Source organism: Passer montanus, unplaced genomic scaffold (genome assembly GCF_014805655.1).
Source record: "Passer montanus isolate IOZ18808 unplaced genomic scaffold, ASM1480565v1 scaffold6, whole genome shotgun sequence".
Classification (NCBI taxonomy): Eukaryota; Metazoa; Chordata; class Aves; order Passeriformes; family Passeridae; genus Passer; species Passer montanus.
The window spans coordinates 4,638,140-4,665,488 of NW_024371037.1; the positions used below are offsets into that span (position 1 = coordinate 4,638,140).

The 27,349-nt window shown below is 37.7% G+C and overlaps 1 protein-coding gene across 1 annotated transcript in view; it reads right to left on the reverse strand.

The window, feature by feature from the left end:
- Positions 1-6,793: 6,793 nt before the first annotated feature.
- MAPK11 (mitogen-activated protein kinase 11) overlaps positions 6,794-27,349 on the reverse strand; it is a 31,262-nt gene continuing 10,706 nt past the window's right edge. Inside the window, exons 2-12 of the mRNA XM_039726973.1 lie at positions 25,052-25,181; positions 24,091-24,149; positions 22,936-23,047; positions 20,695-20,724; positions 20,513-20,560; positions 18,060-18,174; positions 17,865-17,936; positions 16,156-16,235; positions 13,298-13,376; positions 11,641-11,814; positions 6,794-8,293 (exon numbers count right to left, since the gene is read on the reverse strand). Coding sequence (XP_039582907.1) covers positions 8,220-8,293; positions 11,641-11,814; positions 13,298-13,376; positions 16,156-16,235; positions 17,865-17,936; positions 18,060-18,174; positions 20,513-20,560; positions 20,695-20,724; positions 22,936-23,047; positions 24,091-24,149; positions 25,052-25,181 — 973 coding nt within the window. The 3' untranslated portion in view covers positions 6,794-8,219. The remainder of the gene's footprint in view (positions 8,294-11,640; positions 11,815-13,297; positions 13,377-16,155; positions 16,236-17,864; positions 17,937-18,059; positions 18,175-20,512; positions 20,561-20,694; positions 20,725-22,935; positions 23,048-24,090; positions 24,150-25,051; positions 25,182-27,349) is intronic.

A 27,349-nucleotide genomic window follows, 5' to 3' on the forward strand; every position in this document is an offset into this window, starting at 1 on the left:
GCCGGGCCTGGCCCGGTGTAGTTAAATAAAAACCAGCACACACTTGGTGCTCAGAGCAAGTGGTCTTGTGCATGGCTGAAGTGACCTGGAATGGAACTGATGCAGCAGTGGCTTGAAATGATTGCAGTGCTGGAGTATGGACAAGAGCAACCTTCTCAGTAGCTGTGTAGTCAATAGGCCTGGGCCAGCAACACGTGTATGGCAACACCTGGTTTAAAATATGTTTTATGTGTTCTCTGTGTGAATATCACTAAAATTCTTGTCCTTCAGGGTTTGGCAAAGCCTTTGTTTTGTTTGACTTCACTCCTGAGCAATGTTGCTGAGGTTAGATAATTCAGGTTTGCTGTCACTACAGTTCAATTTGTGGTTTAGCTCTAAAGGGGTGATCTGGACAAGTTTCATGGTTCCCAATGCCATTTTGGTGGTTGCCACGGGCCCAGCCCTTTGGGTGCCTGACTACCAAATGTGGAAGGGCCACCCTGCCCTTGCTCCTCCTGGGATACAGGAGGAACAAAACCTTCCAGCTGCCAGCCCTGTGTTCCAGCGCTGCTCTCCGCTGACCTGCTCCAATCTCTGGTTTAGTGAGAATGGAGAGCAACCTTCTGACATTTAGCAGTTAACATGAGGCTTGTGAGAAGTGTCAGATCAATGATAGATGTTCACTTCTAGAAATCCACTGCCCCAGGAGATTATTTTTTAATTTCTGATGTCCCTTCTATGCTGTTTGCCATTCAGATGTTGGCTGTTGTGATATGTGGTACAGGTAAGGTGAAGGATAGAGCAGCTTTCTCTCATTTTGAACTAATCCATTAGTTAAATTACTTTTAATGACCATTATATATATTTCTAATACAGAGAGGATAAGTTCTGCTTGTCATCCCTCATTTACTTTTCCTTTATCCAGTTGTGACAGTGATATGTTTTTACTTCTTGCTTTTTTATCAAGGCAGAAATTAGATGATTTTGATACAGTAGGTAAAAGTACTAATTTTACATCAAGAGAAGTTGACTCTTGTGCAGAAGCTGAGAATATTACAGAGCAACTTCTAAAAAACATTTTAAATTGACAAAGTTATCCACTGCTGGTTTTCCCATGTTTTTCCTTCAGTAAGTATTTAGGCATACTTTGCTACAGATGGATGAAATAGCCGTGTAGGTCAAATATAAGACCAGCTTTCCCCACCAGGTCACACATACAGGAGATGAGCTGGTAAATTTACTGAAAAGACTAGGAAATCAGCACTGTCATAACAAGGGAAGCTTTGTCTAACAAACCATTCAAAATGTCTGTGAAGGGAATGAGTCAAGAAACTTGGGTCCATCCTCAGCTGGTAGATCTTACAGCAGTGTCACAAACTGCATGAGTCTCTGCATCCTGCTAGGCTCAGCTGGATACATGGTGATGTGTTTTCCCAAAAACAGTTTGTTGCCAGGGGACTGATAGATGCTATAGCCATATCTTATTCTGGGCAATGTGTGCTTGACAGAATGGATAAAAAAGAGTGCTATCAGATGTTTCTCCTTCTGGCATACATTTATTGTAAAGTTAATAGAAAAAAAGGATCTTCTTAAGACATCATTAACAAAAAAATAATAAATGCATTAATGATGCAAAAATTGCACTTTTCTAATCATCATTCCATAAAGGGAAGATTTAAGAGGTATCAGAATGTGGTGGGGTTTTTTTTAAGAGCCAGCTTTTGATGTGCTGGATGGTTGCCATCAGCTGCAAAGCATATGAGGTAGATGAGATGGGTGCAGTACTCTTTCTAATCCCTCTGAGCTCAATTTCCCTCCAGCCTAGAGGTGAAGCTTTGGTGCTGGAGCAGAAAGGGTGCAGTACTCTTTCTAATCCCTCTGATAACTGAGCTCAATTTCCCTCCAGCCTAGAGGTGAAGCTTTGGTGCTGGAGCAGAAGCTCTATAAGCAAGCAGTGAGAAATCTAACCATGTTTTCCTGAGGAAATCCTACATGTATGAAGTCTGGTGAGAGCGTTTGATGGCAAACTGTTCACCACAAGTTATCACTTCTAGATGACAAAATTGCACAGCCCTGTTTGTCAGGAGCTGAACTGGGGGAGAGCTGCTGGGCCCTGGGTGCAGGAGTGTGTCAGTGTGAGCAGGGAGAGGGGACTGACACTGGTCTCCAGTCCAGGCACTGATAATGTGCAGGAAAGGAGATCATACAAAGTCCTTTGAAGAATCAAACATCTTCCCACCTTTCTGACTGTTTATATGTCTGTCTTTCATATGATCATTTTATTCTGGATACAGTAATTCACATATTAATAATTTGGCTGTGTAAAACATACCTTAGATGTCAATAAACATAAAATCTTGCTGAATTGTCAAAAGCTAATTCCTAGAACATTATTATTTTTAAACAAGCTCTCTCTCTGCCCACCTTCAAAAAATACTCTGCTTGTCTACTTAGACCTGTTGCCATGGAGGAAGTAAGTTCATTCTATTTATTACAACAAGAAGTAAAGCTTAAAAATAGTAATTAAAAAATCTCAGTTTTAGTCGGAAAAAACTCTTGTGCTATTTTGTCCCCACCCTTCCCCAGTGGAGTCACTGCCAACTATTTTGCAATTTTTTTCTGATTTTGTCTCTCTGCCCAATGAGCAGGGTGTTTCAGTTCCAGTTTCTGTGACATGTAGCCCTCCTGGGGACCTTGCCACGTTGCAAGGTCACTAAGCCATCAGCAGAAAGGAATAAATAAATATACACACCTAAGTGCTTTTTAATATAAAAAATAATTCAAACTATATATTACATTTTTTAAGAGGTCAAGTGAGAACTTATTAAGTAACTATGTACTACTCCATTATCCCTGCTTGCTGGAGATTGGTGGACGAAGAGAGCCCAGTTGTAGTGAGTAGTAGACACTATATATAAATCAACTACTTTTAATGCTGTCCTAACTTTTTCTCCTCAGAATCCACCAAGAGGTCCTCTCCTACAATAGACTGAAGGAGTTTAATTTTTAAACTATCACAGATTGCTGCAGTATGAGATGCTGTAGTCTACAGAGCAAAAAACCAACTCTTCAAGAGTTTCCCAACCTCAATGCAAAAATCATATGAAAAGAGAGTTAATGAATATCACTGATAGGTAGCTTTACTCATTTGTCACTGCAGAGTTGTGCACATCTCCTGTTTAAACCACCCAAACCATCATGGCATTCTTTCCCCCATCTTAGCCATCTTTCTCAATGCTGCCTTCGTTTTCTTTGTTTCCACCTTGACCTAATGAGAGAGGTGGGCAGGACAGGAGTACTATATGTGATTTTTGCATAGAATGTAATTTAACTATGGGTTCTTGATTTGAGGAATCAGGTTTTAATATAAAATAGGCATATATTATCTGGGTGCTAATCCACAGGATATTATTCTATAAAGAACAAAGCATTGCTCAGTGGAGGCTGCCAGTTATGGCAGATTTAGTGTATAGTTGTCTCAGAGCTGCAACTGTGGTTCAGTATTTATACTGTGTTCAGTATTTCTTGTGATCAAATTGGAACCTAAAAGGACTGGCTAAAACCTCTGTGCTGTGGTACACATCTTAATATGTGACAATAATTGGAGCTGGGGGACTACGGGAGTGTAAAATGAAGCATTTGTATGTCTGCAAGATGGAAGCCTAATTGAAGAGTTTCGTTCATTATGTTGAAATTTCTGATCTAATGGATTAAGTGTCAGATTGGTTGGAAGATCAGTGTTGACACAGAAAGCTCACAATATATTCCCTTCTTGTAGTGAAAACTTAGACTCTTTTAGGTGTATCAGTTCAATATTTTATTTTACAGCAGAAAGAAGGGCAGTGGCAGCAACACTAATGTAGCTTTCTAAATCTCTTGGTACTAGTGCCTTAAAACCCCTTACCCAGACTCATAAATTAATGACACTTGGTACTCTCACTTGTGCAAGTGTGCTGATTTTCTGAGCCAGTGTTTCCATCCATTAACACTAGCAGCAGTAGCAATGTATGAGAAAAAAGCAGCTGCTTTTAACACAAATTGAAGTGTTGCTATTAATTCCTTCCTAAGGAGACTGATTGCAAGGTTGAATCCCTTTCTGCTGATAACAAAAGACATAGTTTACTGAATTTACAATGCAATTCTCTTTTCATGAGGGCTAAATCTTTACTGCTGCTCGTCTGTCAGGGATTCCTGGGCCAAGTCAGTAATTAACAGATGTGGCAAAGGATGCTTAAGTAATTTGTGCTGGCAGCTCTGTACAGTACTTTTTGGACAGATTCATCTTTGACCTGGTCCCAAGAGTGGGGAAAGTGGAGGTCTGTTTTCTTGTTATGATCCAGAAGCACATGTGACAGGAAGAAAGGAAGGAAGTAACTTTTGTATTGACTGCTTCCCACCTCTGTCAAAGTTTCTTTTGCTGCCAACATTTTGTTCTTGAAAGGGCTGTTCCCCTCCTGACCCTTAGGGTGAGCTCACTGTGTCAGATCCTGCAGCACACTGACCCTCCTTCCCTCTCGCTTTCATCTGCTACACCATATCAAAAAAACCACCAAGAGCACAACCTGGAATTGTGCAACAATGCTGTCTAAATAATGACTCTACCTATTGATAATGATGTATTTATTTTCATATATCAGTATTGATTACCTAATTTCCTATCCCCACCCCCCATAAATTTTTGAACTTATTAGTAACGCTGCTATTTCAGACTCAAGTAGCTAGTTTGTATCTTCAGGGTATGGCACATGATATCCTCTAAAACAGTGCTTTTCCTCTAAACTATCCTTAGTTTTTCTTTCCATTGGTCCATTGTAGATTAAAGGTTTTTTATTCCTGTCTGCTTTGGCTTGTTGTATCAATTTCCTGTTGCTGGGTTTCAGTGCTGATGAGGTAAAGAGCTTAAAAAATAAAGTTCCAGATTCTAAAAGTGTTGTGTATACTTAGGCATGTCAAAAGACTGAGATGCATGCAAAATATTTTTCTTTTGCAAGAACTTTTGCTGCCAGTGATGATAAAATTATTAGACTTGGGGTTGCACTAACCCTGATTATAGAGTGAGATAATAAGTACTAGAAGTGATTTCAATTCACTAGGTGGATGGATAACAAGCTCTTGTGACTGAAAGCTGAAATTAGATAAATTCAGATTAAAAGTAAATTGCTAACAATGTCGGTAATTGACCGGAGAAAGCCCTTGGACAGCTGTGTTCTCCCCAGTGGAAGCCTGAGCTGCCTCCCCCATGAGCAAAGCCCAGCCTGCTCCTCCTTCCCCTCTGTGCTTTGCAGGTGGCCAGGGATAAGAGTGCCCTCATTTAGTGTGGGCTAAAATCTATGCTGCTCTCCTGAAGCATAAATGCAATGTATAGGACACAAATGTGCTGTTGAAAGCAACAGTGCTGTCAGGAGATTAAACCCCCACTGTTTAAGCACAAACCACTACAAGTTTTGCAAATAGCATTTGGGCCATGTAATCAATGCCTTCATTAATGTCATTATAAGCAAATAATTTTTTAATAAAAGCTTTATATTTATTTACTCTTTAAAATTTACTTTTAATCCATCTGCCTCACCAAGCCTGACAAAGCCCTCACTCCTCTATACTCACCTCCATCTGCCTGTCTGAGTTGGTAGATAAATGTTTTCTTCCATCTGTGTTCAAATGATAAGCATTGTTAGTGCTAAGCCTCCCACCTTTCTGTTCCATTGGGGTTCTGGCTTTCCAATTACCCTCTCCTGCTGTTGTAAACTGATAAAGTTATCAAATTATAGTCTCATGTTGGATTGCCACAAGGGAACCGGTTACCTACTCTAGAAAAATACTTTAATTATTGGTTTTTGAGGTCTAAGTAATTACCTTCATTTTGCACATCTAGGAAAAACATGTCTGTCTCCCTGCTGTTTTTCGGGACATTAAAATGAGATGATTTACAGGTTTTGATAGTAATTCATTAAAAAGGGCTGAGCTATTGTTGCCCATTACTGTCACCTTCGATTAGTTTAAATGCAGCTGTGACCATGTTCTTCCTACATAATTTATCTCCTAGAAAAAAACCTGCAGCTCTGAATGTCAAAGAAGATATTCAGAGGAAGATTCAGAGTAGCCAGAATAAAAATTTTGGAAGCAACATGAAACTTTCTTTCTACCTCAAGTGGCAGACCGATGGCAACCAGTTTTATGCATCCTTTGAAGCATTTGACATTGGCCACCCTCAGAGCCAGGAAATCAAATTTAACAAATGAAGGGACAAACCCCATAATAAATTAATTATTGTCAGACACAAAAAGTTCTTGTGAAATCTCCTTACTTCATCTTTGCCATTCCAACTGAAATAAAGCTGCCAAATAGGTTTGTAAACTCAGTATCAGATTTCAGAGAAAATAAAGCACTGAGTTACTTTTAACTGGCAAACAGATTAAAAAAATGTTTAAGATATGACTGAGTGAATATTTTCATTATGTAGTTAGACAAATAGTTTAAAGATTTAGAACTTTTTCACCTATTTTAGTCAGCATGAAATTCAGCCATTGCAATATCATTACTTCATACAGCCTCATCCAGCTTCACAGGAAGCCAAAGTAACGATGGCTGACAGCACTTCAGCAGAGACACAAGAAATTCATTCAGGCATTTACTTTCAGATCAACATGCCCTGGGGAAAGCTGAAAACAAATGGCTGCATTTCACTGGATGAAGGTCTTGGATAACTGGTCAACATTGCCAAAACAGTCTATCAATTAGTCCACAAATCAGAAGCATATTTTCTAGATGGAATGCCTACTTCTATTTCTAAAAAAAGCAAAGTTCTTGGACTTGATTTTTTGTTTTTAAATCTTTTTATTAAGAAAAAGCCTTTATTTTTACATAGAAAAAATACAGAGGAAAGTAAATGCAGTAGAATCCATTACCTTATATAACTGCTATACAATTGAATATTAATGACAAAGTTTCAGAAAACCTAAATATTATAAAAAGCCACTTCTAAAATAAGACTCTGACAGAGCAAGAACAAGACACAAATTAAACATTAAACAGCTGTGAATCACAAGTGTGTACAAAGACACAGCCAATACAATACAAGAGGCCTTGTGCCAAAAGGATGTTCCTGTTACAGTATTATGCATGTTATGTTCCTGTATACAGTAAAATGGAGGAATCAGATAAATTTGATTCTTTAAAAAAATCTTGGTGTCTGATGTGTCCTGCAATTTTTAAATTTAATTTTCCAACTTTTCGGAGTTGGAAAACCTTTAAAATTTTGCATAAAAAGAAACTTCAATGATAATGTGTCAAATTCTTGAATCGCCTTGTTTTGTCATGTCTTCCAATGGCAAATATTCGATTACTTTCCTAAGGATTTTGTGAAGGAAAATAAGACAATGTGGAATATTTAATTCAAAGCTGTGAACTGAACTGAGCACTCCTGGACTGTCCTCTATGACAGCCTTTGCTGAAGCTTGCAGAAGTCTACAGAGCTCTGCTGCAGCACCTTCACAGCACCTTCCTGTAACCCAGGCAAATTCACCAACAGTCCAGCAATGGCATGGTGAGGAATACACCAGGAAGTAAAACTGTCTCACAAATGGGTATTGTGCAGATTAAAAAATAGATGTGGAAAATAATGAGAACAGACACTTGAATGGCAAGAGAAGAGAAAGATTTATTTTTACTGACTTTCAACTGGTGTTAAGATTGCTTGAGAGACATCCAGTACATGTGTAAGACCACCACAGATATGACTACATATGCATATTCTGTCTATCTCACTACCACGCCCTCTCTTCATAAAGGCACTAACTATAAATAGTACGAAAACAAACAGATAAAATGCCACAAAAAAAAAAAAAAGGATTGCTTGTATGGACTTCTTGTTTATGTTTGTATACATTCATGCTTTAAATGTACAATTTTAAAATTAATTTAAAAGGTCACCTTTATTTTGGCAATACAACTGATAAAATGAAACATGCAGAACACACAGCTTGACAGAACTCAGTGCATAATTTTGTCAGAATGAAGCAGTTCTTTACCACCCTTTGTGAGTTGGGAATACATTCATATTACAAGGCAAAAAACACCTCCACCCAAACCAGACATCTGGCTTCTGTTTAATGCATCTGTTTTTCCACATGTCCTCCAACATCTTTGGATAGTAAAATGTATGTCTGACCACAGGTTAAATTGTATGGTTATATTTTAACAGTCTTCATAGTGCAGCAAGGCAAAGACAGAGCTGCCTGCGTTCACTGTTCTATCTCCAGGCTGTCCATTTTCAAGTCGGGTGGTTTAAAGCTATTCACTTCTTCATAGGTAAGTTCTGTAGAGGGGGTGTAAGGAAGAGAGAAGAATTAGGTGACATTTTCTCCAAAAGAAAAATATGCCAGACAAAACAGTTCTACATATACACATGACCTGTAGTTTGTATGTTCAGCCTCTTTAGTGTCCACATCCAAAAACAGACTGAATTCGCTAGGAATCCTCCTCTCAGATTGCAAATCAGACTCACAAATACTGTTATTGTACAACATGACTGTCCCCTTCAACTAATTACTAAAACACACAGGCCCTGAAATGAAAACATCAATTATGCTGTCAGATGACCTGCCAAAATGTAATAAACGATAATCTGTAATGGAAAATGGAATCCTTAAAAGTACCTAGATAGGTTTTAAAATGTACACTTTTAACTGTGGAAAACATTCTTTAGCATCTCTCAGTCAGTTGCCTTCAATTATATATCATTTGCAATTCTGTGCTAATTCCTCGGGATCCTGGTTTAGTGGGTTTTTTTTTGGTTTTTTTTTTTTAATGTTTTACTGTAGCTGACTTAATTTTACAGTACTCTGAAAAATTTTTTCTTTTTGTCTCAGAAGCATGTAACAACTTTCATCAGGAAATTCTATACTCATCAATAGCTACAAACATGGGTTACTTGCTATGTTACCCTGCTTTGAGAATAACCCTTTATCTTTTTGTGCTACCATTCGTGTCTTGTTTTCTGCCTTGGACATTATGGAATATGTTGTCAGTTGTACCTCTTTTGTATTTTCTCAAATTAGCTGCTCTTCAAGGACCAAATCCTGTTTGCATATGGCTAACTTCAGGTTATGGCATTACTTCAGGTTCTGTTTTCCAAACAGTGATGTTTAAATCATATCAAACTCATGCCTATCAGCTTTTTTATTAAGTAACTCTGTCTGAGACAGCTGCTATGCCTGCAAGTGTACCTAGGACTCCTCTAAAAAGTATGTAAAAAATCTAGGGACTGAATCTTGCATATGCTCTGGTTGTGTTGTGCTGGACCACTGTGTGCAGTTTCAGCAAGGGATTTCTCTAAAGGAAATTCTGTGTGCAGAGCTTCAGGCATCAGAGGATTTGTTAGGTGACTTTGAGTGACTGACTTATGACTATTACACAGAATTACAGGCAGCCAGGGAGCAGCTACAGCCGACCGAACTTGGAGAAGCCAATGTCCTCACAAATCGGACACCAGGAACTGTATTAGAAATTATTCTTACTGCCTGTGTGGTTTATGTTCATGAAGCTCTTTATCCACTTCTTACTGCACCTACTCAGCAGAGATGTCCAACTGGAGCAACAACTAAGGAGAGAATGTATAGCATTCAACTCTGAATAGCATACTCTTGGCCTCTAAAATTTTGAAATATTTTCTAACTGATTAAACATGTCAGAAACATTAAGAAATCTATGAGCTTGTGTTGTGAGCCTCAGCAGTGTGCAATGGAGGCCAAAAAAACTCCGAAGTGCATAACGTATAAGACAAAGTGTCTGAAATCTCATTTTACTTTGGTGCTCAGTCCCTTGAGATCAGGCACCACTGATTTTTAACTTGAACAGAAAAAGAGCAGAAACACGCCAACGACATCTTGAGAAATTGGGTCAATATTTCATCGACACTACAAACATTTTATGTCATCTCACTTAAATGTGGCACATGCTGTACTTGAAAATAAAAAGTTTATTCCTCAAGATAAAAATACAGCCAGAGGGAAGAAGAAAAAGCAGCAAACCTGCTGTGCGAGTTTGGAGATTTTTTTTCTCAGGCCTTTTTTTTAAACCTGAATAAAGACAGAATTAGACCTGTAGATCCGTCAAAGTCAATGATGTAAAAAATGATACATAATAAATGCAATGAGAAGTAATATGATACAGCCTTTCCAAGAGATTTCACCTTCATGTCCTCATTTCAGTTTAGAAAGTGTTAAGCTGTTAAGGTTGTTGCTGAAATAATTTCAGTAGAGTTTCATCACAAACAGAAATCTGCTCCATGACTCAGAAATTGTTAAACTTTCCTGTTAAAGACTCAGGCAACTGCAAAAGTGGCAGAAAAAAATATAATCCACTCCTAAGTACAGCAGCAAATAAACGCAGCTCTCAACAAACAAGATGTATGGGTGCTGCTGTAGACTGCCACATTTTGCAAATAAGAGACTGTGTAAGGAGTAGCGATGCCAGTCAATCCTCCTTGTTTGTACAGACACAGTCAGCTTCTACAAAAGCCTTTCCAGGGCTCTAGGAGGTTGATTTACTGTAGAGAAAGCCATGACCCCACTATTATCTTTCTTTAAGATATATTTGCTGTAGACAGTCTGCTTTTTCCCCTGTAATGCCCAGGATAATACATGGCACAAATGGATGGGCATGAGTAAGACATGAGAGTATTCTTCATCATAAACCTAACCACCATGATAATACATTTTTATCGAATCTTTCCCAACTAAGTTACAGAATATACAAATAGAAACAAAAAACCATTTATTTTATGGAAGACATATTTAATCTTAAGCCAAGGAAAGACCTTTGTTGATAAACAGAAACAATTACTTTTCTACAACATTATTCTCAATTAAAAATCTCTAGTAAGGAATTTTTAGAATAATATGTCCTCATTAGATAGTGGTGAAATTGGACTGTACTTTTAAGAAACAATTACTTTTCTACAACATTATTAAAATCTCTAGTAAGGAATTTTTAGAATAATATGTCCTCATTAGACAGTGGTGAAACTGGACTGTACTTTTCAGTGTACTTGCAATCCAATGTTGAGCCACCTTACTTCTGTGATATTGCAGTGCAATATGATTGCCTTGCAAGCACGGAAGGTTGTTGCAGTATTTATCACAGAAGGTTTTGGGGTGTCACTCCCAAGTAAAATCATCAACTACCATCTCAAACAGGACCAATAGCATGGTGTAGCTATTAATCCAAACCCCTTTGCTATCTAAAGAAGTATTAACAAAATACACATCTATGTGGATACTATTACTTTCTGGTTCTGGTCAGAACTAGACCAGAATCCCAGGTAGTGTTACCTGCCCCAGGACAGTTACTTCAGCTGGGGGTCTGACCTAGAAAACTAAAAGCAAAACAGAATGTGTAATTACCTGGTAGCTAGCATCAGCTTTTAGTTAAGCTTTCACTGCTACAGGGAATCTAATGAGATGACGGGGGTGGGGGGAGTGGGCAAAATCCAGAGGAGAAATATAATCTTTTCCACCTGTCCACTCCCACAAGCACACATATGAACTTGTTTGGCTGAGGCTTAAAAGTTCAAATTCCTCTGGCTAGAAATGAAGGCAAACTGTTATTTAAGTAAGGCTTTCTTCTGCTACATGTCTTAACCAGTGCATGCAGTTCTGATACCTTTCCATTCATCTATGGTTCTCTCCTTGTTCTCTATGGACTCGTCGTAGAGCTCAGCCTCAGGCTCATCATCGGGATCGTGGTACTGCACAAAGTAGGGATGCGCCAGTGCTTCCGAGGCCGTGATCCTTTTATCGCTGTCTAAAATAAGCATCTTCTCAAGAAGATCTACAGCTAAGGCAAAACCAGAAATGCAGTTCAAAGCCAGAAGAGACCATGAGGAAATAAAAAAGGCAACTGTTTACACACCATCTATTCTCACTCATCTTAAACACAACTAATATTACTGGCAAAATTTAGGCAACGTAACAAGTAAGTTTTGAAGGTTTTGTACTGTGAGTACAAAAGAGAGCTGAAGGAAGCTTTTGGTTTGCTTGTGGCATGCTCAAAGGTTCAGTATAGTAAACTGGAGATCTGATTCACTTCTTTGGATATCCAAGGAGTTAATTCTGAAAAGCTCTGTGTGTGCTTATATGGTAATACCCTGTGCTGTTCATCATGTGCTTAAGTTTGCACTGATCAGGACCATATCCAAGGACTTAATTCTGAAAAGCTCTGTGTGTGCTTAATACCCTGTGCTGTTCATCATGTGCTTAAGTTTGCACTGATCAGGACCAAGCTAAGTAACTTGTGAATAATGAAGTGTGAGATTACACCTCTAATAAGCTGCACCAATGAAACAATCAGATGAAAATTCCAAAGCAATTTCACAGGACCCAGCATAAACAAAATATGTTTGAAGTTGACATTTGAGGTTTAGTAGAAAGAAGAGAGAGTTGTATGGCTGTAAGGAGAGGTTTTTATGGAAATTTTATCATAAATATTTCAAATACTATTTTTTTTACTGCTTTCATATAAGCATTGGCATTCATTTGCCTTTATGCTATTAATAAGTAGCATGCTCTCATGCACTTCAGGCAAATAAGTAAAAATAATACAAAAAATAGCATTTTTTAATATGGAAGTGTTCCAAACTACTTGTTTTTGTAAAAATAAAATTTGTATTAGTACACAAAATGAATTCAAACCATTTTTACTCACAGTACTTCCCTATGATGTGCATGTGATGGAACTGACCTGGTACTTCAGTGAGATGTCTCTGATGACTCAAGTATCTTCTTTTTATGTCACAAGAAAAAGTTTACAGAAACATCTCTTTTTCACAGGCAGAGCCAATTGATTAGACAGAAAAACAATGACACAGGATCAGATCAAAGATCTGCCTTAGCCCAGTATCCTTTGTCCAGCAATGGCTCATATGTTCCTAGGAAATAATACTCCAAAGGGTCATTCAAACAGCTATACTTCCTGATATATTCTTCTGCTTGCCAGCAATTTACAGCTCATGGCCTTCCTGAGCCAGAAATGATGCCTCTAATCTAGACCCCATGACATTTTAATGTATTTCTGCTATCTACAGCTGGCTTTTGCTTTTCATCCATGGACCATTTCCCTTTAGGAGGTTCCTGTAATCTCTGTCAGAAACAAAGAGACACAGGCTTCACGACAGGAAAACAGTCTCAGGATGAAAGGTTAAGCAATGCTTTTCTCACTGGTCTGATTATTATTATATGGGATTATACAGCAAGGAACACAAGGAATGCTTGAGTTCGTATGTTAGTGAAAGATTTTATCTGTGCCTGTCTGATTTTCTTACCTAATGGATTGGCACCACGAAACACTGCTTTCAAATCCTGCTGAGGCATATGTGGAAGAGATTCGATGTATTTTCTTGCCTAGAAATAATTTAATATACTTGTGATAAGGGTTAAATTTTGCTCAACAGTAACCACATCAAGTCTAAAAAACCAGGCATTATATTTTTTATGTTTCTTATATGGGAAATCCTCTTTACAAATAACCACAATGGATGACCTTGTTTCAAACACTCATGCCTGTATACTGGAGAGTTTTAAGCAGGTACATTTTGGTTTAAGGCTTGAGTGTTAGCACTTTAGTTTTCACCTGTGCCTACTGGTTCATTGCAGTATATCCCCAGGGAACACATGCATGTAATGCTCAATCAGAAACTGCAGCCTAAATCATCTTTCAGTTACCCCCAGCAAAATTATATAATTCAAACTGCAGCCTTCCCTCCTTTCTCTTCTCTGGTGAAACGTAGCTTCACTAACCAAAGAACAAATTCTGATACTCCATGTGAACAAATTTTCAGATGTTTAACAGAATTTAAGAGCATGCCTTTTTACGGTGGCTGTGAAAGGTTAATCCAAACTCAGCTAGTAAAAGCCTGCCTAGATATAGGATCCACAAATGTCAGCCTGACAGTACATGAGCTATAAATTTTTAGGCTGAGGTAGGCAGGTTGGCAAGAGAAGAGGTTGCATACTTGGATCAGACAGAACAGGGAATTCTGAAATGCAATTGTCAAAAAATAAGCAGGTGGTTATTCCCTAAATCCATAAAAAACCTCAGCTGGTCTTTGGACAAACCCTAACCCTTTTGCAAGATGTTTGTGTTACACTGATGTCTCTCAGGATTTAGCAGTCCCATTAGAAGGACACTATCTGCAGAAGGCTAACTAAGCATCCTTGACCCATGGAAAACAGCAACTAATCAACAACTAATCCTAACATGACTGAACAAGATGCAGTGGAAATTACCTGCAACCTTGCCCAGAAATCCTTTGAAAACAAAACAGACTAGTCCTGTCCCCTCTGCTTATCTACTCACAGAAGCCTGACCAAGAGAATCCCAATGTTTAAATTATTCTGAATTGCAATTACCATTTAAATTCATATTAACATGAAACACCGACAAACACCTCAGTAACTTGTGCTGAAGCATCCAAGGAGGTTGATCTTTTAGTTTCCAGTTCCTTAATCCTCTACTTATAACTGAAAATAAACTTGGCATTTCAGCAAATCTCTGACATTGCTGTTACAGGGATGTTAAAAAATTGTCCATGTCTGCAAGCTGCATTAAGAAATACCTAAACACTAAGGCCAAACTACATGGTAAAGAAGAACTAGAATGAAGAAACTCCCTTGCAGCTGGCAATTACCTCCAAGGTATGCACCTCATTTGACATTGCTCCTCTAATCAGGCAGCAGCAGCCCAGAGGTGACCTAGCAGCACTCCTGTTCATTAACCTGGTTTTTGTGTTCTGCCTGTGCTCTAAAGGTGTAATTAGCCCAAACAAAATAGCTTCAGGATTCCTGTACCTCACTGGGCTATGATCTGAAACACAACAAATTAAAAGAACAAAGCACATACTATTTCCAGTAAGTATTTCAGGTGTTACTCTCACGATCAAAAAGCTCACTAGTTGTGGGAAAATAACATATTTGTATACACTACCGAGAATGTGTTACATCAAAACCTGTAGGTTCTTAACAGCACATAAAGGCTACCAAAGGACCTGTGAGACTATTCAAGGACCTATGCTTAGGACAGCACAGTCTGAGATTTGTAGCTGATGAAGTTTCTGGCAAAAGGATGGATGCTGAGTTAGCCTCCTGCCCCAGCCATTCCTAGGCGCTGGGAACCCAAAACTCTGGGACTGTGTATTGGCCTGTGATGATGAGGTTTCATTATGTCTGGACCATCCAGAAATACAGGGCAGCTCTGGCTCTCCTACTGCTCCTGATTACTTAACCCACTAGTGTATTTATTAGCAAGGTCAAAGGAAACCCATCAATATATACACAAGCTGAGAAACAGCCATTGGTATTAGTCTGAGATGTGTACAGAGGAGGTTTAAGAAAACAGCTGCGGCTTAGGAGGTATCTGTGTGCTGGTGTTTATCTGAACTCTTACCCTGTGCCCATCACCTGCCTTTATCACACAATACTACATCTCATTCCTCAGCTGGCTATCCACAGTTACTGCTTACAATGAATCTTTTAAGTGTCACTTTATCAGAGAAATTAAGTGGAAATTGGTCATTTACTAGATTACTATTTGAAGAAGTCACATGGAAAGTTAAAAAGCCCACTCTTAACGACGAATATTATCAAGAAATTGGACCTCACGCAAGCATTTAGAAAGATGAATAAATGTGATTTTCAAATTAGGGACCTAAATAGAGCACTCATGCAGAGCACATTTTTTATTTGGATACATCTCTGTTTAAAAACCATACAACACTGGAAAGCATACAAATTACATTATTATATTATTACACTATTATATTATAGCTACAGATTTAATAGTAACAATATAATGCTGAGCACCAGATTTAATTTTTTTAATTATAAGAATAATTTAATTATAAGCACTTTAAAAGATCATCAGGACTAATTTCTTAACAATTTGCAAAAACTGAGTACATGAGAACAAGTATCCAAATTCATCCCAGGTCACAGTCAAGGCATCTGGATGCCTCCAAAAGCACATTTTTTGAATGGTGGCATTCTAGCAGCAGAAACTAGAGAGAACTTTAAGGTATTTGCTCATTTCAAAATCAGTGTTTGTGTAACACAGGCAGTGACATACAATGCCAGTTAGAGAAGGGATGACAGAGAGTCAGTTAACTGAATGAAGCTGTGAACTCACATGTTCTGATGATATCTTCTTCAGAAGTTCTGAACTGGGTGTGCCCACAACTTCCATTATTCTCTTCAGTTGATCGATATCTGCATAATTTCAGGGAAATGAACAGCACACAGTCTTTCTGGGTTTAGACGATTAATGAGCTTGCATGCATGCAACTAGGATGCTTAAAACCATTCAGCAAGACAATTCCACCATAGCTCATGGAAGGATATCAATTCATACCTGCTTAAGCCTAGTCCTGGAGTACCAAATTCTCTGCTGTACTATATTAACTTGTCAGGTATGTCAGCTGCATGAAAAATACTGCTCTTCTGTCCTAGTTCCCAATTTAATACATTCTTCAGCTTAATATTAATAGCATATTTATGTTTCAGTGATCTGAGAGATTTCTGAAGATCAATTTAATATGATAGGCTATTTTAGGCTCATAGGCATAAATTACTCATCTGAAGACTGGCAAGTGAAAAGTTATCATTTGGTACATTTAAAAATTTGTTTTATATATGTCTCAAGATTAAGACCTTTGAAAATGTTAATTTTTCATTGTCACCTAGGACCTGTAAGTATATTACATTTTTTATAAAGACTCAAGATTATTTTACAGCTTTATTTAAATTGATATAATGATAGAGTTGCAGACAATATTTTATAACAACAAGAAAATCTTATTTCTTGTGAACTATTTATACTGATTTGTTCAAATACCACATGTCATGTAATCAAACACACAGTCTCAGCACACGTCATCTCCTGATGATGATACACCTGGAGAATGCCTGTGGTTACAATAGAGCCTAATGATGCTGAGCACAACAGAAAGGTGAGTGGGGAGACTTGGTCTCAGCTCTCTTAAGATTATTCCAGACAATTCTAATGTCATAATGTTTTGCACCCAGCAACAGCTAAGTATTAGCAGAAGTGTTTGTTTTTGGAGGGGTTTCAGAGTAGCAAGAAATGTCAACATTCAGAAGAATATACTCTTGTTTCTCATAATAAAACCTTGATGCAGTTGTTTCCTCACTCCTTATTATGTGTTTTTCTTCAGTTTTCTTTTATTATTTTACTGTTCTCCTCAGAAGCATCTCTTTTTTGCTCCTGCCAGCACAGGAAATGCCAATGGAAATCCCTGATGCTCCATCAGGGACCACAGCACAGTGCTGTAGAAAAGAAAGGGCTTTGCTGTTCCTGTGGCATTTCTGGAACTACTGGCTTCTTTTAATATAACAGGACACAATAGAGCTATTAATTCACTTATTATTTAAAAGTTAACTCATCTGCATTTTCCGGAACTTTTGGCCTAAAAGCAGTTCTATTTTGTTAAATCATATTAGCTGATGAAAAAATGATGTCTCAACTGAGCTTCAGTTTTAGCGTATGTTATTTCAATAAGATCCACACATGGAAGAAATCTACCCTGTTGTAACTAGGTTATTATTTAAATACAGATACACAAAAGAATAAATGTAACTTTCTGTTGTTTAAGAACATCTGTTACTGGTTTTTATCCTACCAGTGGGTCTCATATTCAGTTACACTGAACTGAATACTGAATATACACTGAACTGAAAGATTAGCAAATTGTTTATTCTTTTACAAGTTTGTTACCTCAAAACCATGTCCATAGAAACACTCAAGTCCTTAGGAAAAAACAAAAGAAAGAATAAGAGAGTGTTTTATTAGTCCAGTTTTAAGTTTTATGTTAAGGATACAATCATTTCCTGGAAATAGAGCCTTTCCCTTCAATAGCTCTGCCATGATACATCCAACCGACCATATGTCAACTGCCAAAAAACAGAGACAGAAATGTGCACAATGAATCAAAGACATGCTTAAACACAGCTGCTTCTTGGTTTAAAACTATCACTACATCCAGCTGTAGCAAAATACAAGCCTTCACAGTTTACCTGTTTGATTGTAGTGCATCCAGTTTAACATAATTTCTGGAGCTCTGTACCATCTTGTTGCAACATATCCAGTCATTTCATCATCAGTTTGACGAGCTAAACCAAAGTCTAAAATCTACAGAATAAAAATAAAATAATAATTTTTAAAAACCCCTTTCACTTTTGTTATAGGTCCTGATTTTCCCATTACTCATTACTGAGTTTTCTGTAGTCCCTCACTATCAGTGAAGTAAAACAGCAGCACTCTGCAGACGAGCTCCTCTGCTCTCCCTGCTGTACCCATGCAGCCTCTGGTGCTGCATAAAGATATTTCCACTGTAATGAACCTGGTGCTTTGTTCTCCAAGGCAGACTTTATATTTTGCCTTGGGTTCAATTTTCCATTGGCATTAATTAACTAAAAATAAACACTGTTGCTATAAAAAATGAAATATTATTATCAGCTGGGAGTATTTGTGTACAATGCTAACAGCAAGTGCCAATGGTCATTTAAAGACCAAATAAGCTGATCACAAATGTGCAGAATTTCTGTTGTCTGATTTTCTTATGCATAAGCATCTACTCAAATCACACATTATCCTGATGCCACTAGGTGAGAAATGTATGTCCTGTGTAACAATGTAAATTTAAATCGCACCCCCTTTGTTTTCAGTAGAACTTGCCCACCAAAACAAAGAAAGGAGCTCTGTTTATGTGCACAGAGGCTTGATCACAAAGTGTTCCCCTTCAGATGCCTTCCCTTGCTAAATTTACATTGATGGGAAGTTATTTCAACTGAACTTTCCCAGCTGATTTCCTTGCTTTCTGTTCTATTCTCTGGTTAGTCTATGTCCCACTGATTATGGACCTCTAAGCTAGCTCTAAGAGACACAGCCTTGAAAGGGTACCATCTGAGCTTCAGTGTGCTGTCAGTCATCTGAGCTAGCCAGCATCTCTTCACATAGCAGTCTAAGATCACAGAGTATCTCCTATGATGAGATCCAGGATTATTTATTAAGCTGATGGCTAATCCTTTTCACAGGGAATAAGAAAATTTCAAGAGTATAATTCAAAATTCCTCAGTTATAATGCAATTAAAAGATTTAAAAAAGCCTAAAGAAAAATATTAAGATATAAATAATTAACATCTTTACTTCCAGTATAGTTTAAAAGCATAATTTATTTCTTAAGTAAGTGAAGAAAAATGCATGAGGCAAACAAGCACAAATAATGCGTGAAACTCAAACACTAATGTCCTTATTTTTATAAGGATTTTGGCAATATTTTTCTTTAACAGCTGATCCCTTCCACCAAATGTGTGCACACACACAGACACACACACTTTCCTTCTTTTTGCTTCTATTTCCTTTTTGTTAGTACTTGGAAATATCCACTAGTTTGTCCTATTAAAAATAATTTGAGGAAGTAAAGCTATAAATATAAACAAAGCAGAGAGCACTGTAACAAATGCTAGACAGGGAGCTGCTGACAGATTTCATAATAATAGAAAAAACCAGTAAAAGTCTCCTTTACTTTCAGTACAAAAATACAGTACACATTTTGGAGTACATGATCAAACACAGATGACCCGCAAAATTTCACACATGCTGAACATACATGCACGAAGACATTAAAGAGATAATAATGAAACTTGCTGAGCATCTGCAAGTGTCACTAAATCAAAGAGGAACTACACTTTTTCACCACAGATCCGGATGAGTGCAAGAACCTAACTGCACTGCTCTTACTCATTATTGTGGCTTTTTGCTGATCTTGTGGTATTTGGAGTCTTTTCTTAAATCCCTTGCAGCTGGGATAAAGTGATTACATCAGAGTCTTAGAAACAGGAATAAAGATGTTTCTGGCTGTCATGGAGAAATGTTTAACTACTCAAGCTTAAAGGCTTAGAAAGCTACAAGACATCTTTTCCTTCTCCAGAGTCTCATGCTTACTATGTAGTATCATATCACAAAGACACACCAAGAGTTGTATTTATATAGAGGTGTACATCAAAATAGCATTTGGGAAGCAAGGATTATAGGGTTCTTTTTGGTGGGTTGGGTTTTTTTGTTTGTCTTACTACCTGGTAATACTGGCATTTTTGTTGCCACCATTATTTAATTTAGCTTGTATGTTCTACAGATACAAAAATGAAAGTTGTTACAAGGCTTCATCTTTAATGGCAGATGCAGACACATATCACAGGTCAGACTCTCAAGATATACTCAGTTAAGTATTGACTCAGGAGCCAAACTATTATCTATGTACCATCTGTGGGGTACACAGGGATTTTGCAAAGATATTTGTATTCATATTAAATTAACATTTGGGAGAAAACACATGTTCACAGAAATGGGCAAGTAGCAAACAGTTGAAATTAACGGAATGAGCCATAAAAATGGTAACTATTTCCTTATAAAACTGTCATATTGAGAGATTTTACAACACTCTTTGTTACAAGAGCATGATACCCACCCTCAATTCACAGTCTTCATTAACAGCTAGGTTACTGGGCTTCAGGTCCTGCAGCAGAACACAGAATTAGTCAAGTACTACTTCAGCCTTTTAAAATATATTCCAACTGTGTCTTAGTAACACATCTGATGCACAGAGGGACACATTCCATTCATTTTCATTACCTCAAAGACTGAACTCACCCGATGGATGATTCCAGCTGAGTGAATATACTGTGAAACAAAACAAAACAAAACGGGTAAGATTTGAAGTTAGAGGTGAAGGGAGGTCAAAGCCACTTGTCTTATTTTTTTGCTTTTGAGACTGACTGTTTTATATACAGAAAACACTTACATCATACCATGTTTACTGATCAGAGGTATGTCAAACTTCAAAACCTCCCTGTTTTGTCTAATCCAGAATTGGATATTTCAAGAAAGGTACCCATGAAGACTAGATTCTACCATGAAAGGCAGCACTCACAGTGATTTGTCTGTATAAAGTCTCTTATCAATTTGGCATTTGTTCCAGCCCTCCCTGGATGTTGATCAGCTAGTGGCTAGTGAAATCAGTGGCCTAGGGAGCAGCATGGTTGACTCCTACATGATATAAGTCACCTTCCCATACTGTAAACACTGATGTGGGTGAAAGCAGCCACACCTGCACTCTGGGACAGGTCAGTGACCAAGATACCCACCTAAGCCACAGCATTATTTCAGGTCCACTTGCAAAGTGGTATTTCAGTGGTTATTTTGTGTGTCTGCTATTTTACAGAAAACATTTAAAATAAAAAAAATTAGAACAGTTTATTCTGTCATTGCCTATTGTTCTCTAGTTAGGATTAACAGCAGGTTTACCTATGATCTTATCAACCAGCATGAGCAGGGCCTTGAAAACCTTATATTCTCTAGAGGTGAAATCACTTTTTTAGGAGAAGGGATTATACACAAAACCTCTATAGCAACTGGGAAAACCCAAAGAGAACACAAGGTCATTCCTCATGTTCCAGACTAAGAACTGTTTATCAGAAGGCAGGGCCACCTCTCAATGTCCCTCACAGCAGCTGCAAGCAGCTGAATGAAGAGGAAGCCAAAACACTGCTATCAACAGAAGGAACCATGTCCCTGCTCTGCTGAGACAACCACAGCAGCCCCTCCTGGTGCCACCAAGCAGTCATACACAGGATCAAATGTTCTTTTGCTAATGAGCCATGAGAATTTCATAAGAATTTCAATTCCAGAAAAGAGGAGCCACCAGCAACCTCTGCCCTTTGAAACAGAGCCAGAAGTGCACCTGAGTGCATTTCTGAAATTAATATTCACTTAGAGCACAATTCTTACTATTATTTAGCTTTGACACAACATAGACTTCTATTCAAAACCACAAGCAGGATAATTAATGCCAGAATCCATCTTCCTAACTAAGCTATTAACTCACATAAATGAGACAAAGCAATTAAGGGCTCAGTTGTGCAATTTTTATTCACTAAAATCTGTACTTAAAGTGATGGAACCTGCATGCATGAATAAGAATTACTGTCTCAGGCACAAGGTGACTTGCTGACAATCATGTAATAAGTATATTTCAGAGCCAGTATTTACCATGGCTTGCTTTCAAACACATATTATTTTCCATGTCTAAAATATCAATTACTGTTAAGTTAGCAAGTAAAGCTGCTGACCTCTCTCTTCTGTTTGCTTTTATCTTGGGAAAATCCATACTGGTCTGAGAAAAAGCTTAGCACCTAGTAACAGGAAGCATTACCTACATCTTCTGTTTTAGACATTTACATGTTAAACATCAGCAAAATAATACATATTGTGATTCTTTTGGAAGAAAATTTTGCTGTAGATTCATTGTCAATTGCCTGTGCTACTAAAGTGTATACATTTTAACTGATTTGATTAAAGGAAATAATGAGTTTACAGGCAGACTAAATCCAAAGTGATTGTGTGCAGCATCATACATTGCTGGAATAAATTTCTACTCCCCGATATTTCCCAAAGGACCCAACTAACTTGGTTATCTCTTTACCCATGTGACACTCTCTATAAAAATCAGGATTGTGGTTTTTCAAAGTGGCTCATATCTTTCAAAGCACAAATGTGAGTTACTTTCCATATTGTTCTTTATCCATTTCATATTCTTCAGAATTTTTGAGACACTATATGGCATGTTATTGTCCTGCAATAGGAACTGAAACAGACACTGATCTAAAGTTAACTTTCACATGTATTGTGCATGTAAACATTGGTAGGCTTGGGGGTTTATTTCTGGTTAGAAAAATTATCTGATAATTTCTGAAATGATTGCTACTATTTGTGCACTTTTAAGACATTAGAAAAAAAGTGTTTAAGTATGCTCATTGCAACCAAGCAGTCCTTACAATATTTAGATTGCTGACTCATTACTACAACATTTGGATTCTGGGACTCAGACAGTACCTTGAGACCTCGAAGTAACTGATAGATGAGAAACTGTATATGATCATCTGTTAACTTCTGGCACTTCACAATGTTATTCAGGTCAGCACCCATTAAATTTGTCACGAGATATCTGTGAAAATACACAAGTGGGGAAAAAAAACAACACAGAATGGCAGAACATAAATTCTAGAAGAATATCCATACAGGCTTCCTTTTCCACTGTCTATCAACACATTTTATACCCTTTAAATCAGCTGTGAGTTCTAATATTGCAATCACTACTATGAGACTTGATGTAATTAAAAAAAAATCCTTGCAGTATATTAGAAGCTTTTATCTCTGTTTTCCTTTAAATCAGCTGTGGGTTCTAATATTGCAATCACCACTATGAGACTTGATATAATTAAAAAAAAAATCCTTGCAGTATATTAGAAGCTTTTATCTCTGTTTTCTCCATGACACACTACAGCAGTGATAGATGCAACATATTTTTGATGAAGAGGAAGCCTCAACCAACATCAAAATAGCAGCCTGAGCCTCCAAAACTACAGAACCTGCAAGGCCCTGGAATATCTGACAAAGGAGGGTAGTATTAGAGTGGCAGAGTGTTTTCTGTAACTTCCCTCTCTGTTCCCACTGGAAGTTTTATTTTTTGACAAATTTTGCAGAAACATTGATTCTTTTCCAAATACAGTGCTGGAAAAAAAGCATGCATCCGTCATAACCAATTCCCATTTTGTAATTTTGCCCCAGAGTCAAAGGGGTTTGGTCACTAATTTCCACAGAGACAAAACATGTTAATTACTATTTCTTCTGCTAAATTGTTTACTTAAGTGCTTATACAATTATGTAAACCAAAAGGAAATCAGCATAAACCGTATGTTTGAGTCACATCAAAATATACCTAGTTTTAGGTTAGCCAGGAGTCTAGCCTAAATTTACCTTGTCTCAGTTAACTAACAGAACACTTTCCTGCATTCCTGAACTCTGCCATCTGTGTATGAACAAATAATCTACAGTTTGCAAACACACAATTGAACTGAAAAAGTTTTAAGTTTATTGGCATTTATGTAGCATGAAATCTTTTAGAAATGTATGTTCTTCCTTTTCAAAAGCAGAATGGTATTTACTTACTTAGTAACTAGTCAGAATGATTTAAAAAATTTTACTTACACTTCGTTAAAGTTTTCTATTGATGTTGCAGGTGTAAAAACATCAAGCAGTCCTATAACCTGTCAGGTGAAAGAAGGGAAAGGAAGTGACATTTTATGTTTACAAACCTGTAAAGCAACATGTGATTTGTATTGACAGTGCTCAACATTTTCGGGATGAAACTTACAAAAATATAACATATGGTCATACTGAAAACTGCCATAGTAGGTGATCTATAAAGGCATCAACTCATCCATCTTAATTTTAATCTTAATTACAAAGAGTAAAAAAAAATAAAGGCAGAAAAGCTGACACATGCCTTATACAATTGTATACTTTAGAGTATGCACACCTTCATGAGTTTTTGTGGTCTGTTTTTGTTATTTTTTTATATTTCTCTTTATATTTTTCAATCAACCATATTTTATTCAGGCTCCAAGTCATCGAGCTACCTTTAAGCAAGTGTATGCTCCACTGAAATCAACTGTTTACCACATAAACTTAGACCAAGACTTAGTTATGTGAGATCTGAAGGTCTACTGTCTTTCATTCAGCTATTACACTGTTGTCAATTGCAACAAGACTAATCTGCCCTTAATTACTCAACAGAATCCATATTCAGCAAAAGCAGCTTTGAGGTGTGGGGTCTTTTTTTTTCCTGGGCTGATGTTTCAAGATGTCTCAACATTAGTGAATAGAATACTTTTATTACCTTTTTAGAGAAGAGTACAATGACTTATTTTGAGTTTCTTTAACCTCCCCTTCAAGATTTAATTAGGTATTTTTAAAATAAAAATTAGGCATGCTACTGAAAGCTTCTGAAGTCCAGTGACTTCACAACACCAAAGTGGCTATGTCCAGGTATCTTGGGTAGCTAGACAGTTGCATACACTTTCTTGAAAAAGATTGTACCTAAGTGAAATTAAGCCTATATTGTAAACTTTGTAATGGAAATCCAAAGGGAAGAACTCACTCCACTTACATTCTCATGCTTCATGTGCTTCAGCAGCCGAAGCTCCCTGTAGGTCCTCCGGGCATGGATAAGTGATTGAAAAGGTCTTGAAAGCTTTTTCACTGCCACCTTCTGTCTTGTTTTGGTATCATAAGCTGAGCTGAAAGGGGGAAAGAAAAAGTCCAGGATGATGGCATGTTCTACAGCAAAGCTCTCCACCAGTTCACTGAAGGAGCTTGTAGTCTCCTGAGGGCTCTTACCCCTTCCTTTGCCTTCTTTCACCTCCTACTCAGGGACTGCAACCGGGGCGCTAATCAGCAGTAACTCCCGAGTATTCCAACAGAGGTCCTGTGTTTTCCAGCTAGAAATTACTAATGCTGTTCAGGACTCATCCCCAGGCAGCCCTTTCCCCAAATGGCAGGAAAAGTAACCAGACAATTAGCTCCATTCATGCAGCTCCAGCCTCCAGCTCCAAGGCAGGGCTCGTAGGGAATATGGGGATTCAAACTGAAGTTTGTTTTTACTGAGCAAATTGGAACCTTTACTAATTAGAGGAACGCTGCCTTTGTATCTATGAATATTAATTATTATGTAACCACTAGCTTGATAGACAATGTCCCCAAACTGGTATCCAGTTAGGATGCTGACATAACCATGCCCATGCCTTTCCCAAAAAGTGAGGAATGGGCACGTCTTATAGTCCAGCCCACATATCCACAGCAGGTGCTTAACATCCCACAGATGAAGGTGCCCTGCTGAAGAGGACTCTAAATATATAGTCAATATTTGCAAGAGAGGGAGACCCATTCTTTTTTTTTTTGGGCATTAGAAACACATGACAAGCACAAGCCACAAATAAATGATGCCTGATATGTAACACAGAGATCAAAATGATCCCTGTATGTATTACTTCATGACACTACATAGTACAATTATAAAAAGACTCTGTTTGTAACCTCCTCTTAATAAGAAAAAAATTTATTTCAGTTGTTACTCTTACTTACTAAGTAATTGTGTTCAATTAAAATATCTAGAAATTCTCAGTTTAAAGAGTGGGTAACACTATGTGTACTTGCTCGAGAGCGCTAACAAATCAAGAATCTTCCCACACATTTGTCTTATTACAGAACTTTTTTGGAATTACAAACACAAAAATTAAACAACATGAAAAATGCATGGAGTAGAATGTCAACAGTCAGCAGTCACATAAAATGCTATTAACTTCTTCTGCACAGTGTTTTAAACACCCACAAATCACTGTAGAACACACCTGCTAGAAAACACTGATGGTGCCTGGAGTAGCTTCCAAACTAATACACAGAGCCTACAATCAGCTGCAAGTAGATGGACTCTGACACATATTTGGTACTATGCTAAAGTCACAAAGAGCCAAATGAAGAGCAAAGCCTCTATCTGCAGGATAAGCTGGTGTTTCTAATCAGAAGAAACAAAAGGATACAATCAACATGCAGGAAGAACAATGGCATCCAAAAGGTGATTATCCTAAAATTAACCCAACCTCCATGAGGCCAATCCAGAATTTCATAAAGACAGAATAGAAGCAAGTAGATTTAATTAACAAGTTTCCTGCAGGCTCTATGGAAGGAGGGAGTCACTCATGAGATAAATGACATAGATAAGCAGATTACTTAGCTAGTTTTTCCGCAAGCATCACAGAAGCTGATCTTCTGGCAAGTTTTAAAGGTGTAGAGTGCTGTGGTTTTGCTGAGCACCTCAGAAAGGGCATTTCCTGAGCAGAAGAAAGAATGCATAGAAAGAAGAAGACTGGTATCACTCTGATGAGTGGATGGAAGGGATACAACAGAGATACTCATTCAAATAGTAGGGCAGGGACAGAGTTATTCAGGATATGTTGCTTAATTACATGGAGCAGCTCAAGGAATGAACAGTGTGAGAAGAACTGACAACAGAAATATCTTAAATTCCACATGGCAAGCGACAAGGACAACATGAAGGTTGCACAAATAAATCTAAAGAAATAAAAAGGAAACCAGTGCTTAGCTTCTAACATAGCAAAGATTAGATGCAATTGCAATTGTGTTTAGCCATGGGCAACAAAGTTACTTGAGAACATTGCCAAGTCTCACAAATGCACACTGACTAGAGTCTTTCCAATTTTGGGGGGAAAGGAAATGTTTATCCAGGTAAATAAATAACATTGCTCGCCAGTGCTTAGCTTCTAATATAGCAAAGATTAGATGCAATTGCCCTGTGTTTAGCCATGGGCAACAAAGTCACTTCAGAACACTGCCAAGTCTCACAAATGCACACTGACTAGAGTCTTTCCAATTTTGGGGGGAAAGGAAA